This window comes from Anas acuta, chromosome 2 (assembly GCF_963932015.1).
Source record: "Anas acuta chromosome 2, bAnaAcu1.1, whole genome shotgun sequence".
Lineage (NCBI taxonomy): Eukaryota > Metazoa > Chordata > Aves > Anseriformes > Anatidae > Anas > Anas acuta.
Genome location: NC_088980.1, coordinates 134,021,481 through 134,035,923, shown reverse-complemented (window position 1 = coordinate 134,035,923; position 14,443 = coordinate 134,021,481). Strand labels below are relative to the sequence as shown.

At 47.5% G+C, this 14,443-nt stretch overlaps 1 protein-coding gene across 2 annotated transcripts; it reads right to left on the bottom strand.

Moving 5' to 3' along the window:
• Nucleotides 1–348: 348 nt before the first annotated feature.
• On the bottom strand, nucleotides 349–7,792 carry PDP1 (pyruvate dehydrogenase phosphatase catalytic subunit 1). 2 transcript variants are annotated; one of them, XM_068672259.1, is made up of 3 exons: nucleotides 7,644–7,719; nucleotides 7,265–7,299; nucleotides 349–4,376 (listed from the first exon to the last, which is right to left on the bottom strand). In XM_068672259.1, exons 2-3 carry the CDS (start codon nucleotides 7,293–7,295, stop codon nucleotides 2,725–2,727), a joined length of 1,683 nt encoding a protein of 560 aa, XP_068528360.1. In that variant the 5' UTR covers nucleotides 7,296–7,299; nucleotides 7,644–7,719; the 3' UTR covers nucleotides 349–2,724. The 2 variants fall into 2 exon arrangements, with proteins under 2 accessions (XP_068528360.1, XP_068528361.1); XM_068672260.1 differs by lacking the exon at nucleotides 7,265–7,299 and having other exon boundaries at nucleotides 7,644–7,792.
• Nucleotides 7,793–14,443: the final 6,651 nt, after the last annotated feature.

The following is a 14,443-nucleotide window of genomic DNA, read 5'->3' as shown; positions in this document are numbered from 1 at the left end:
ATGCCTGCTTTATCTGCAGCACCCCCATCTCCCTTCCCGAGAGAACAATGAGGGAAGGGGAACGCTCACGAGGTACCAACAGAAAGGATTTAGGCTCTCTTTTTAAGCTCTACTGCCAGCAGGCGGCAGCAGCAGCACTCCTGATGTAGGGTTCAAGCCTCTGTGGCATTTGGAAGCTTTGAAGCCCAGTTCCCAGCCTGTTTCCATTTATGCTTTGCATTGTTGAGCCATCTGGTCTATTCATAACTGTGACTGCACAACAGAACACACTCGAAATGAAGAGAGCTCCATGAGCTCCACCCCTGGCAGAGCCACCGCTGCATTCTGTATCAAGCCAATACACAAGGATTTCTGCATAATTGATCATTTTATTTATTCTATTAAAAGACATTTGTTCAGATCACCTGTTCAGCAGGCAGTTCCGCTGTTTCTGTTCACTGCATACATACTGAGCAAGTCTCCAAGCAAGACATAAATACTATTTTGTCTGACCCCATACATATGCGTCTTTTCTACAAAAAGCAGCTTCTCCTCAAAAGTTGTGTACATGGGACCAATATTCATTTCTTCTAGCCATGACTTGTACCAAATCCATATCAAGAATCATAGGTTAAATACATCAATACATGTAATAGAGCTTTAACAGTAAAAAAAAAAAGTAAGAAAGTTAAATACTGTAACAGCTTAGATACATACTGCATTTGAATGATAGAACATGAAGTCTACTGACCTAGCTAAAGACAGGCACCAAAACACAACATACAGAAGCAATGTCAACAGCCAGTACTTGTCTAAGCATTTTCGAGTTCCCCTTTTCCCTTCGAATAAAGAAGGGCTGTTCACATCGTGGATGCAAACTGAAGATAGCATTAACCTTCCAGCAAAGTTGATCCTGGTATTTTCAGGCTGGGTAAAGGGAAGGCAGATTAAAGCTGCAGGTCACTAAGTACACCCAGCACTCGTGAGTCTGAGGAGCCAATGTTTACTATAGCACAGGTTCCTTGTTCAAGCAAAGTGTACCCTATGTAACAGTAGGCTTAGCTGGAAATATTTGCATTTAGTGGAAAGTGCCACATTACTCAACTAACCAAACTAAGCTGGGCTTTTTTTTTTTTTAAAGTGTTTGTGTTTTCTTTTCGAATTGGCAATGAAGGCTTAAGGAAGTTATTTTAGCTGAAACACCTCCGTGAAATGAAGTATGCTGACCTATGACTGATCTAGAGTTTCTCTAGAACACATGACTCAAGTTACAAGTGTTCTCCCAGTCACCAAGGACTGGCATTTTAGCCAGCATCTCAGTTTTTAAATTAAGGGCAGCTTAAGAGGAATCTGTACAATGTGACATATCTAAAACAGATGCAATGACGACCTTTAAGTTAGTTGTCAGTCCCTACTTTTTACAGTTAGAGCCCAACAACTTGAGGCACCCAAGTTTAGTCCAGGACTCTACTTGTGAAGTTCAAACTCAACCCCTACAAGCCAAACAGATCCATTTAGGAGACTGCCATGTGGTAACATTCTGGACTGTAAGAACATGCATACAACAGCTGTCCAGAGAACCAGAGCTGCTAATAAAGCTGTTAGAAAAAAAGCCACTAAACATACACATGCATGCCAGTTAGCTTCTCAACTAAAACCCTATGTACAAGCCATACTTCATTTTTTGTAATTTGTAGTTTTTTAAATCTGACATTCTTACAAATATGTATTCAAGTGCAAGACATTCATTATGTGACCACTTGAAACAGCCAAAGTAAAAACGAGTGCAAATTACAAAGCCACAATGAGGTTAGTAATGATTTCCTGATCTTTTCAGGTGAAGGTTTATCTTACCAGGTAAGTAACACCAGACAGGGTGGAGTACATGAAGGACATGACCTTTAGGAAAGCCAACAGTCTTGACTAGCAACATAGACTCTTTCTGAGGAGTCTGCAAGTTTCTTCATGCTGAAGTCCTCCATGAAGTTACTTGATACCTTAACTGCATGTTGTAATGTATTATTGCCCTACAAGTTGTGCAGAAACCCACAAGCCAAGAAGCTATTGATGCACAGACATTTAGAAGTCACTGTGTATAAAGATATGATTAAACCAGAACAGAATCTCAAGTATTGATTATGGCTTAGACCTGCATTGAAAGTCAACACTTAGACAAATATCCTTAAGCAAATGACATTGTCTATATGAGTGAGATAACTTTGTTACATTGAAGACCTACTCGGTTAAAGTCATCCTCCTACTCAGAGGAAAAGGTTGTCAATATATTCACAAATAACCAACCACACCTTCTCCGCAAGAATTAGCCCTGTAAGAATTCAACAACATTCCTCATTACTCATCTTTTAAGACAGTGATATTTACAGATGTTAACAGGCTTCGTTTCATTAAAACAGACAGATGTTTGGTAGTTAATTCTCAATCCTCCCTTCCCTCCCTCATGCAGCTCTGCCAAATTCAAGACATTGTTCTAGCAGCATTCATGAAATCAATAGTGCAAAGTTATTACAAAAACCTCTTTTCCCAAACTGTGACTTCCTCTTCAAGTTACTTAAGGTCAATAGCACTCCCCCTCTATCTAGAGCTCTGTGGGAAGGCAGGAACAATGGATTATGTTAAATCTAGCAAGCAACCAGTTTGCTCACTTATTGAATTTGTCTGTTTTTCCATCTGCTGCTCGTACTGGCCATCGTTACAGCTTTGGTAACCAGTTCCCTACGTGAAAATTCACAGTTCTTCATTTTGACATGCACCTATAACATGCGAGTTGAACTGCACCACGATAATGGTAATGTCATCTCTATACATGCGAGCCAGCTCTTCTGGAAGACTGAGCATCTTGGACAGCCGCTCGTGATCCACAGTGCCAAACTCGTTATTGCCCACTGCATGACGGATCAGGTGAGTCGCCGCGTTCTGGTCTTCGAATACTGAAGAGATCCTCGCTCTTCTTTCTGTGAGGAGACCGTGCATCTGCCCCAGAGTTACCTTATAACCGCCGACAGCTATCGGCTGCTGGTGGTGAACCCCAGTGAGGTACTCCCCTACGATTCTAGCCACATCTTGCCTGTGCATAGTCTCCCACAGCCCATCTGTAGCCAAAACCAGGAACTTATCCTGCGGCCTTAATTTGTGATGGATGACCTCTGGCTCAGCAGTGAGGTAAGGGGGAGTGTGATAATTGGGAGGAATAAACTTGGTGTATTCATTGTCATTCAGCTGATCCGGGCCCGACTCAACTACTCTCTTCTGTAGTTCAATACTCCACTTAAACTTCACGTCACCAAAAGCTCTGAAAGGCATCAGCAGGCCCAGGAGGCGGTCTTGTTTCACCAGACTCTTCTCTTCAGACTTGGGATGCTCCGTTTTCACACGTTCCACTTCCCGTTCGTTTTGTGCGTTGTGGTCGTAGGAGAGATTGACTGCGGACCAAGAGCCATCTTCTTCCTGAACCCCGAGCATGGCCCTGCTGTCACCTGTGTTTGCCACATGCAAGTCAACACCATCTACGTGGGCCACACAGGCGGTTGCACCAGAGAATGCTACTCGCAGTACTAGGTAGTTGAGGAAAGAATTTGGATCTCCTACTTGAGCTTCCAGAGAAATATCATTATCAAGCCTCTTAAAAGCATTAATTAAAGCTTCTTTCACATCCGTAGTCTCTCCGCTATTGAGATCAATCAGCTCCTGCCAGTAAGTCCTCAGACTATTGAAGTAAAGCTTGGAAGCTTCTTTGCTAAAGTAATCGTTGGGATGCTTGTGCCACTGCAGAATAGGCAAGAGAGCTCTGCCACTTTCCACAGCATTTTCTATTTCAAGTAAAGTCTCATGAGGTAACAACGAGACAGCGATGTAGTAGAACAGTCTCTCACTGACAGCTTGAGCACAAGCACAGCCTGCGTGGCCATCAAACACACCCAGAAGCATCCCTCGTGTCTGTAAGCAAGTGGCAGCGCTTCTCCGGTCTTCGATTGGAGCGTTAGCAGGCAACTGGTTGCTATCAAAGCCAAGGACAGAGCTCACATTCTTGCCATCAAACTCTGGGACTTTAAAACTGTATTCGTTTGCCTTCAGGATGCTGTTGACCTGTGGAGGAGTGAGGTAAAATCTCTGTGGTGTAGAAGCGTAATCCCTCGCGTGAATAAAATGATTAAAGTTCTCCTTTGGCCTATAAAGTGCTGCAAATCTCTTCTGAGGTGCATATCTGAAGTGACCGTGAGCAAAATGAGAGGAAAAGCAACACAGATGTTTATGGTGGCAGTAACAAGCAGTACTGCATATTCTGCTAATCTCACAGCTACGAATCAATGGGAACAGATGAGTTGGCGCTGGCATGGCATCAGACAGCAATGGCAGCCTGGAGCTTCGGACTGGAATTGCTGAAATACAAGAAAACAACTGTGCTTAGGGGGACAGCTAACAGATTTTTTTCCCCCAGAAGACTGTGTTAAGACTTTTACAGCCCCTAAACAAAGTTGCTTATAATATGAAATAAACAGAAGAGGAAGAAGTGCTTGTTTATACAGCACTGGGCTATAACAACAGAAGCTGTATCATACTCAGAAGCTCAGCATAGATGCAGTAGCTCTTACACCCACTCAGACAGTAGTAAGGAAGTGACAGCGATCCAGACAATGCAGCTCCATATAAAATTTCAGGCAACAATTAGCACGCAGCAATGCAACAGAGCAGTGCCATGCTCCACGAGGCTTCTATGGAGGTTTGGTTTCCTGCTGATGCTGAGATTCCAGCTCGGCAGAGCCGGATGCAGCACAGGAAGATGCAGTCTTTGTGAGACTGAAGAGATAACACGTAACAGCAAGCTTCGAGGAACAGCGTCAAGATGACAGACAACCAGCGCTAAGATGAAGATGCTTTAGATGATAAAAAGCAAGCAGCAGAGAGCAGACCTATTTTAGGCAAACAGAAGCCAATAGCAAGGTTTGTTCCTTCTCCCCCCTTTCATATGCAAAACTATCACACTTGTGACATCACGGTGTCTATATATACAAAGCAGCCTCAGGAGTCTAGGCGATAGATTTCTAGTTCATCAGATAAAAATATAAGTGGTAGAAAATGTACATCTGCTACTAACAGCTGATCTACCTCAGTTTTAGGATTACAAATTGCTAAAAAAAAAAAAAGCTAGTTAGTTGAAAGATTACATACAACCTGTGTTTTCCTCCATCACTAGAACAGCGCCACACTAACCCAAAGCTAGATCAGTGCTACAGGAAAATAACTAAATTTAGTGCCCAAGAAAAACACTAATGCTTTGCCATGCGTAAGTCTCCCTAATAATTTTTCATTCCTCTGGAAAAAACTTACTCGAACATCACTTTACTTGTCCCCATCACCACACTCATTCACAACACTAGCACGAGCACCTCCTAAACCTCTTATTCATTATGCTTCATTCTCAGGTAGTGTTTTAGTGTGAAACTCAAAAAAAATGCAGTGGGAAGAGAGCAGAATTGCATTCTTTTCTGCAAAGTGTGCACAGTTAATGGCAATTCATTTCTCTCCTTCCATCTTTTATGATCAAGTTTCTTTATGATTAAGCTTCAGCGTAACTGCTTCTTCTAAAAAGAAGATTAGAGTTCTTGTACAAGGCTTCCGCAGCCCTAGGTATTGTTGTTAGGCACCTGTCTCTCACTTATTCTCTGCTTCCCATTGATCAGAATTCTGTGGCAGTCTATCAGTGGAGAAGTATCTAGAATAAGCACATGAACACACCCCATACTGTGTTGGAAGACAAGGAAGCAAGCAATGCTCTGCAAGCCTGCCTCTTCTTAGGAGTAGACCCCGTTGGTTTCAGCATTTTGCATATTTTGTGACTGAGAAAAGTAGAATTCATGTTTTACCATTCCACTGGCATTCTCACATTGTACCTTCGTTCCCTGAAGAAGCGCCTGTCAATCCGAACTTGCATTCGCAAAGATTTTTTGTCCACTGACCTCTCCCAGGCCTCCTCCTGACAGCTATGATGCCTGAAGAGGCCAATTTGCTGTGGTTCAGCTACCAGGGAGAGCTTTGGTCATAGTCCTGTGGACCCCGGCCAGCTGCCCATATACTCAGCAGCAGTGCACTGGCTTGAACTCCCAGGCACATAATAAATTTATGCTAGCCACTGGCTTCCCAGAAAATGTCTTTCTCCAGCCCAGACTTCACATGCACACAGTATGACACAAGTGAACTGCAACTCCAAATATAGATTTTAAAGTCTATTACTGCCTTCTAATTATACAGGAGCTATTTTGGTAACAGTTATGTGCATTTCTTCACATGACATTTGAAAGCCACAACTTTGATTACAGAATGGGATCCTCAGCATTCTACAGATGTGTCAGGTCTGCAGCAGCACCTCGGATCTCACACTGCTCTCCTGCTAGACCCCAACTGAGGGGAGCTCCTCTGGCTGCTACATACTTGAGTTCAGTGCTGACCCATGCATGGTTTACAGCTGTTCTAATAGCTTTGCTGTCAACCCATGATGAAGCAAAATTATAAGCATACTGCTGATATAGTGGCCCTGCAGTGCCACTAGAAGTTATTTTGCATATTTTTTATTCTTAGTTTAGCAAATATTTAGTGAAACCTGTGAGGATGCATGAAGAAAATAGCCTCCGATTTTCCACTGCCTGTATCTCTCAATGAATCCCTGTCAGCTTTTCCTAGTCTGCTTTGTGTGCCTGATTTTAGACCCAGCTGATCAAGTCAAAGAAATTCCAAGTCTACCAACATCAACTGAAACCATTCCAAGACTCTCCCATTTAACCCTGCAACATGGATGCCCAAAATAAAAGCACACTGCAGCTAGCCCTGAAGTACTTTAAGGCCTCAAGTTGATGAAGATGATTGGACAAAAGGAAAAGACATTAAGGAGAAATTTTACTATCCAAGCAGGACTTGTCAGGTGATTGGTATCAGGATAGATTTTAAAGCCTCTTCAGGCTGAGAACAGGATACAAACACTACTTCTCAGGCCACAAACACGGCAAATAATGAGCCAGATGGCCATTTTATGGGTTTTGTAGTACTATACTGATTAAACAGAAGTATATCACCCCTTCCTTTAACAAGGGCTTACTACAACTGTCCTACAAAGGCCACTTGATGCTGCTCCTCCAAAACACCTCCTGAACAGCACTGTCAGACACTTGACCTGAAGGCAGCAGGCTGCTGGAGAGGATGGGAGAAGGAACGAGGCAGGCTCGGCCCTGGGGACCCCCAACCCCCCCCCCAAACACCGGTGCGAGATACATACCGATCCGCCTGGGCCCGGGGCACACACACATTCTCCTGTCACAACAAGAAGCCGCCAACATCCACAAAGCAGAAGCCCGGGGCGGGGGGGGGAGGGAAGGGAAGGGAAAAGGGGGGAAGGAAAAAAAGAGGGCGAAGAAGCAAAGGCGGAGAGGACGTTAGAGAAGACGGAGCGCCCGGGGGGGCGCCGGGAGGGAGGCACAGCACACACGCAGCCGCTCCGCGCACACACCGAGCCGCCGCCGCCCGCTCCCCCGGGGCAGGGCAAGGCCCGGCCCGCCCCGCCGGCCGCCGCTACCCCCTTAGGTTAACACAGCCGCCCTCCATGCCTCCTCCCGGCCCTTGCTGCCCCTCTCCGCGCCGCCCCAGAGCTGCCTCACCTGGCTCCTTCCCCGACGGCTGCAGCCGGGAAGCCGCCGCAGGCGCCGCCCCACGCGCACACCCACTCACGCCGCCGCCGCCGCCTCACTGCTGGGGCCGCCGCGCGCAGCGCCGCCTTATATAGGCTCCGCGGCCCGCGGCGCGCCCGCCCATTGGCTGCCGGGGAGGGCAAGGGGGGGCACGTGACGCGGAGGCTCGGCGGCCGCTGAGGCGCGCGGGTGGAGGGAGGGAGGGGGGGGAGGGGACGTTGCGTGCGCGCGCAGGGGCGCGAAGGCGGGAAGGCGGCGAAGCCACGCCCACTCCCCCCCCCTCCGTGAGGGGGGGGGGGCCCATGGCTGAGGCGATTTCTGAGGCGGTGCCCGCGGGGCTGCCCCTGCCGCCGTCCCTGGCTCTTTCCAGAGCTTTTTCTTCTTTTCCTCGCCGTGTCTGCAGGGAGAGGCGTGGCGGCTTCCTCCCGGGTCGGGAGGCAGAGCCCCGTCGTTGCCAGCCGTTAATAAAGCCGCTTGCAGAGGCGTTGTTCAAAGCTGCCGTGTGGCGTGCTGCTTTCTCAGCCCGAATAACTTCAAAATAACGAAATGCGCTCTCTTGCCCCCCTTGAAACACTCCAGAGCTGCCTTCGTGCGTTATGAAGCCTGTTAACGCTGCAGGAGGCGACTGAATCCCATGCTGCAGCATTGGGGGTTTCTGCTGCTCGTTTGTGCCCTGTTTTTCCCCTGCCACCAGCCCCATTTCTGGGAACATCGGGGTTTGGGCAGCTGCTGCCAGCGAGGAACAGCCCGAGGGCAGCAGCTGTGGGGTAGGAGCAGCCCTTGGCCAAAGGAGCAGCGCCCATTGTGCCCCACAAGCAGCTCTCCCCCTGTTAGGTACAGTCCTGTCCCCCTTCCACATCTCCAGGGCAACAGCCAGGTTTTTTGAGATGCTTTGGGCCAGCCTGGATTCTTTGCATATATCTCTGAAAACAAAACCAGCATAAATTCAGCAATGTTTCGATTTCCTCTGTTTACCTGTGCCCTCATGCCTCTCCAATTCTAGGGTGGCCAGGCTGCCTGCTCTGCTGAGCATCAGACGTGCAGCTACCTGTGAAACATTGCAACAAGCATTCCTTTAACAGCTGTAACGAAACCTTAATTTTGACTATATTTGCACCTTTATCCAGCTTTGGTAGGTTACTCACAGATGTAGACAGAAATGAGGAGAGGAAACAGGAAAATCTCTGTGGGTATTACCCAAAAGACTCAAGATATGCCTACTTATATTAAAAAGTTCTTCCCACTGACCCTACATATGAAAACCAGCTGGGAAGGTATGATGCCACCCTTGAATATACAGGTCTTCCACAGTGGTAGCTGAAAGCACAAAATATTTAAATGACTGTTTATCGGTGTTCTGGGCGACTTTTGTGACATTTATATATCTGAAAAAGTACACCAACATCCCTCTCTTTGAAGCCCACTTTAGAGTAAAAAGCAAGTCAATGGTGTCTGACGGACACCATCACACATAAAATACTTCATTAAATGGCATGGGAGGTGAATAATTTACATTCTTTTTTAATGGTAGCACATGGGTGGAAGTAGATTGGCAGGGTGTGCTGTAACAACAACCATCTACATCATTTTGTATTTGCAAGAGTGACTGTAAAGCGCCCGAGATTAGAAAGGTCCTAAGGCTACGTAAGGAGGCACAACTGAGGCATCCTTCTCCATCAGGAGATAAAAGCCTGTGGGAAGACAGACCTGTGCCCGGGTCTATTTAAGTGATCGTTGTATGAGGAGATTTGGTTCAGTTATAATGAAAGCTGGTTCAGGACTATGGGGTAATGCCTTGATTGATTTTATAGCCCTTGACTGCTTAAGGTTTTAACAATGTCTTTGCGCACAGTGTTTCCCAAATGCTGCTGTGCTGCTGCGCCTCATGAAAAGAGCAGGCGCCTATGAAACCTGTCCCAAAGTTTGGAAAGCCAAAAGAAAACCCTAAAAAAGGGGGAAAACGGGGCAGAGAAACATGGCACGTACTGAATATATAGGAAGGGTAGGACAAGACTGAACTAATCTTGTCACCTTTCCTGAAAGCACCACGGAAGCAATGACAGCAATGTAAGCCTGTTCCCATCGTTTATTTTTAGCAGAAATCAGAAGCATTACGTGGCAAAAATACATGTGTCGTTCGAGCTCGAAGCAGACAGTATACCTGCAGACTGCGATGGCCTGCGGTCTTCATTCAGACTGCTTCAAAGACAGGTTTTGGCTGCACCTTTCTGTATCCTGCTGCCCTGATCCTTTCCAAAACGCAGCGGTTGGGATCCAGCATCCCAGAATCAAGATAAGCTAGGACAGGAGCTCGGTGAGGCTGCCCAGGGCCTCGGCCAGGCTGGTCCCGAACACCTCTGAGATGCTCAGTCAGACTCTCCAGCCTGCCTGAGCCCCAGCTCCCATGCTTCACCGCCTGCTTTCCAAAGATATTTTTTTCCTTAAACAGAGTTTTTCTAGCTCAGCTGGTGTCTGTTGCCTGTTTTGTGGTTGAATTGTGCTTTTACCTCTTTAGGCAGCCGAACTCCACCACAACCAGCTTCTGCTGCAGGGAGGGTTAACTCCATCCCAGCCAGACCCAGTACAGGAACAAAGCATTCTGCTAACTTGCTGAAGTAAAGGAGACGCTGCACCAAAATGTCACTGGAAAAGACTTTTTTGGCAAGCTTCAAGAATGACACTTTTGACATTATCGGTGCCTGTTCTGTGTGGAAACAATTTCAGGCTATCGGGAGGTTGGCTCCAGCAATCTTGGCTCTGAAGGGGCTGATCCCTTCTCCAGCTGTTGCTCCTGGTGTGCAGTTTTTACATTTGCTACAAGCATTTAAAAAGGTAACTGCATTTCCAGTCGTGCTGGCTGATGTGTAAAAGATTCAGAAGGCTCCAGGGGAAATAGCAGAGAAAAAAAATAAAATAGAAGAAAGATGATTTAGGGTCCTGTTTTCCTTGGTTAATAAATAGGATTACTATCTCAGGCAAACCCTCCTACATAAATATTTGCTCTTTGCTTTATACGGTATGTTTAGGTTATATTTTTAAACAACAAACCCCCAAATGTGTTTGTTTTGTCCTCCTACCCGTAGCCTGGTTTGTCTGCCCATCCTCAGGCAGCGGGCTTCGCAAAACAAGGAACATACTTTGCTGTTGGCCACCGAAAGGATCACCTTCGGTCCAGACACAGACAAATAACCGAGAATGTGCTCCAACTAACACAAACATTTTAAAATATCTGAACTCCTAGGGCCAGATCCAGGGAATCATTTCGTTCTCCCGGGTTGAGTGCCCCAAGCAGAAGGTCACGGAGCCTGAGCCAAGGCGTGGAGGATTCCTGTGTGTCGGACACCAGCCGGCGGAGCGGGATAGGGATTACCCTCACCCCAGCTGACCGGGCACTCGGGGTGCTCTCCTGGAAAATTAGACCAGTTACAGGGAATAAGCTTTTGCCACTGGGCTCTTCACACGGTGGGATAGGAACCTGTGGAGGGAACAACACTGTGTTTTAGGAGACAAGCCAAGCTCTGTTACGGTGTTGAGGAACGGGAGGAGCTGACACCTCCCTCTGAGAGACCCCGTGGATCTCAGCACTACAAAGCCATGCTCCTGAGCCAGGCTTTTAGCTGTAAGACAAATCTAGACGGTGACCATTTCCACCAGGCCGGCTTTAGGAGTGCCTTTCTTGTCCTCGGGAGTTTTTTAGAAGGGCATTTTCGGGATCCCAGCTCTGGCTTTGCCGCAGGTTGGCACCTGGGTGCCTTCCTCGCCTCTGGATCCCAGCCCAGTGCTGGGCTTAGCTCGCAAGTCCAAATACCCGGCATATTCAGGGGCACGGATCAATGACAGAAGGGGTCAGGGAGGTGGTGCAAAATCACAGATGATTTTGGGTCTGCAAGTGAGCAACCCAGGCACCTTGCTCTTCCCCCAGGGTCACTTTACTCAACATGGTTCAGATGGGCTGGAGTGCATCCAGATTGCAAACTGTGTGTTTCAGAGCAGGGTTTTGCGAGGGAGGGATTATTTCTCTCTCCTACCGGCTCCGATACGAAACGCTGGGGCGAAACCCCAGCGACGTCAGGGGATTTCTTTGAAACTTCTTGGAGCCGTGGCTGCACCTCCGAAGCCCACAGCTTTGTGTGACTGCAGGGGGGTTGGTTCGATTTGGGCTGGGTGTTATATAATCAGCCTTTTCTTTTCCCTTTTGCTTGTGCTCACGCTATGTAGGCTGCCTTCTTAGATTTCAGCAACCCTACGGCAGCCTGAGTCATGTGTGCGAGGCTCTTTTCTGCACGGTTGTGTAAGTGAGCGAGTTGCAAAGGTCATGGGAATGAGTTATTTAAAAACTGAAGCATGCTGGGTTCCATCCAGCTTGGAATAGATGAGCTCGGAAAGGCATTTATGTTTTAAATTACAGCACTGGTGATCGGGAGCTGATTGACTCCGAGTCAGTGTTTCTGTTTCCTCCTCAAACTGCAGTATCGCAGTGCTCCCGTTTCTTTTAAATGCGCTGCTGATGTGATTATGAAGCCCCACGTGAGACAGCGAAGAAAGGATTTGCTCTCAGCCTTCAGAAAACAAACTCACTCCCAGATATTGCCATCACAGGCACCGCTTTAATGCTCTCTCATTTTCAGCGCTCACAGGAGTTCATCTCCCGTGGCTGGCCGTACTTTGAAGTGGAAGTGCTCTAACGCACCCAAAGAGCGCTTCCAAAGTGATGAGGTAAGATACATCGTGGTGGTTCAGCCTGAGGCAGTGGCTGAAGGACTTTTTGATTACTAAAAGAAAACAAACAAACAAACAAACAAACAAACAAACAAACCACAGAACAGTACAATCCACAATCCAGCACCCAAAGTATTGCACCTGTATCACAGTGTGAGGAAGAACAAACCCCATGAGTCCATGGAGCCACAAATGTGCATGTAAGGGGAAAAAAAGGGTTAATCAATCAATACATTAATAAATAAAGCACCACAAAAATGAAGGGCAGAAATGCAAAGGGCGCCGTGAAGTGAGTTCAGGGGCATGCCACCGAAAATGACAGCAAAAAAAGAGGACGCTAGGGCAAAGGGCTTCCTGGAAAAGGCTTCACAGGTAGGCTCTTGCTGTTTGCCTGCGTGTTTTTGGCTGTGTTCAGGAAAAAAAGACCAACAGGAACTTTGTACGTGTCTTGTTAAATCAAGGAATTGTATGAAGGGCAGTGCTCGAGTCTGCTGGGGGTAACCAGGACCGGGGGCGTGACTCGGTGTGACTGCTGGGATCATACAGGGGAAGCAAAATCCTGGATTCTCCTAGATTCAAGCTTTGTTGTTCTGTATTTGTGTGTATCAGCAGGCAGAATATATGACAGAAAGGTTCCTACCCAAGAGGAGCACGGCTCGTTCACCGTGACAGCAGTGACAGCGATGCCAGCCGGCCCCTTGGAGGCCCCGCAGCCTGTGCCAGCCGGGGAGGTGTTTTCTCCTGCCTTGCTTTGCTCGGCCATGAAAGGAGAGAGCGAATTTCAGGAGAAACGAGGAGTGTGCTGGTTCGCATTGACTTTGAACTCGAAGCCCGCGTAGCAGAATGAAGGCACTGCAGCAGCCTGGAAGGGGATCTGGATGTGGTTGAATCACAGATAGATAATTCCTTCCCTCTCCGTGGAAAATCCATACAAAAAAAGTGCTTTGTGCAGAGACACAGCGCTGGCAAGGAGGCTTCTCCGCCTCGAGCAGCTCTAGGAAGTCATTTGGGGCCACAGCCACGTTCCCAGGGCTGTAGGAAAGGTCAGCGCCTCGTTGTCCTTCACCTCTGCGGGGCTTGGCTCAGCAAATCCGCGCCGCCGGCCGCTCTGAACTGCTTCCAGCTCGTGATAAATTCGGGCCCCACGCGCACGCATGGTGAGCTCCCCGTGCCCAGCCCGTGCTCGGGGGCACGGGACCTGGTGCCCAGCGCGGGGCTCCGACACCTGCTGGGGCAGGGCTCACGCCCAGGCATTCCCAGAAAGAAAAATTTACAAATGCTGCCAGGTCTTCATCCAAAAAAAAAAAAAAAAAAAAAAAAACAAAAAGGCTGGGTTTAAATCCTGAAGGATGAGCTACAGGCACAGACCTAGCTCCCGGTCTCACATCCCTGCGTGCTGACGCCAGCAAAGGTGGGAGGGAAAAACGTGAGCGAGAGGGGAACGTGGCTCAGAAAATGTTAATATTTTATTCTGGAATTCACCTCTTTTTTTTTTTTTTCACTTTGTGCATCACCCTGCAGTGCATCTCCCCCAGTGTCTGCCTGTTCGGTGAGGACATTTCCCTGCAGCCCGCAGGAAGAGGGGAAGGCAGAGGTAACGTCAGGTGATGAACGCAAAAGTTTAATTTCGGTGAAAGTTCACATCTTTGCAACATTTGCAAGCCGGTGTTTTAGATGATTCAGACAGGCTTGCCAAGTGCACCATCTCCCCATACTCCCAGTGAAAGGCTGTCAGTGAAGGTTGCCATGGTTACAGCCGGGTCCCAAAATTGGTTTTATTATATCGTAATTCTCATTTCTCCTCCCGCCCAGATACAATGAAAGACAGATTGCCATTTCTGTCATTAACCACGATACAAAAGCTTTTGCTCATTTAGCAACGCTCGAGCAAACATGTGCGGGGGGACATTTTGCAGCCTCATTTCCACCGGGACCAGTGAACGGCGTGGTATTTGCTGCGCCCATCCTGAATAAATTTGGTACATAAATTCCCCTTGTTTCCTGAAAGTTAGTTCGGTATTTTCATTTGTTGCAAAAACATCGCCCATAAA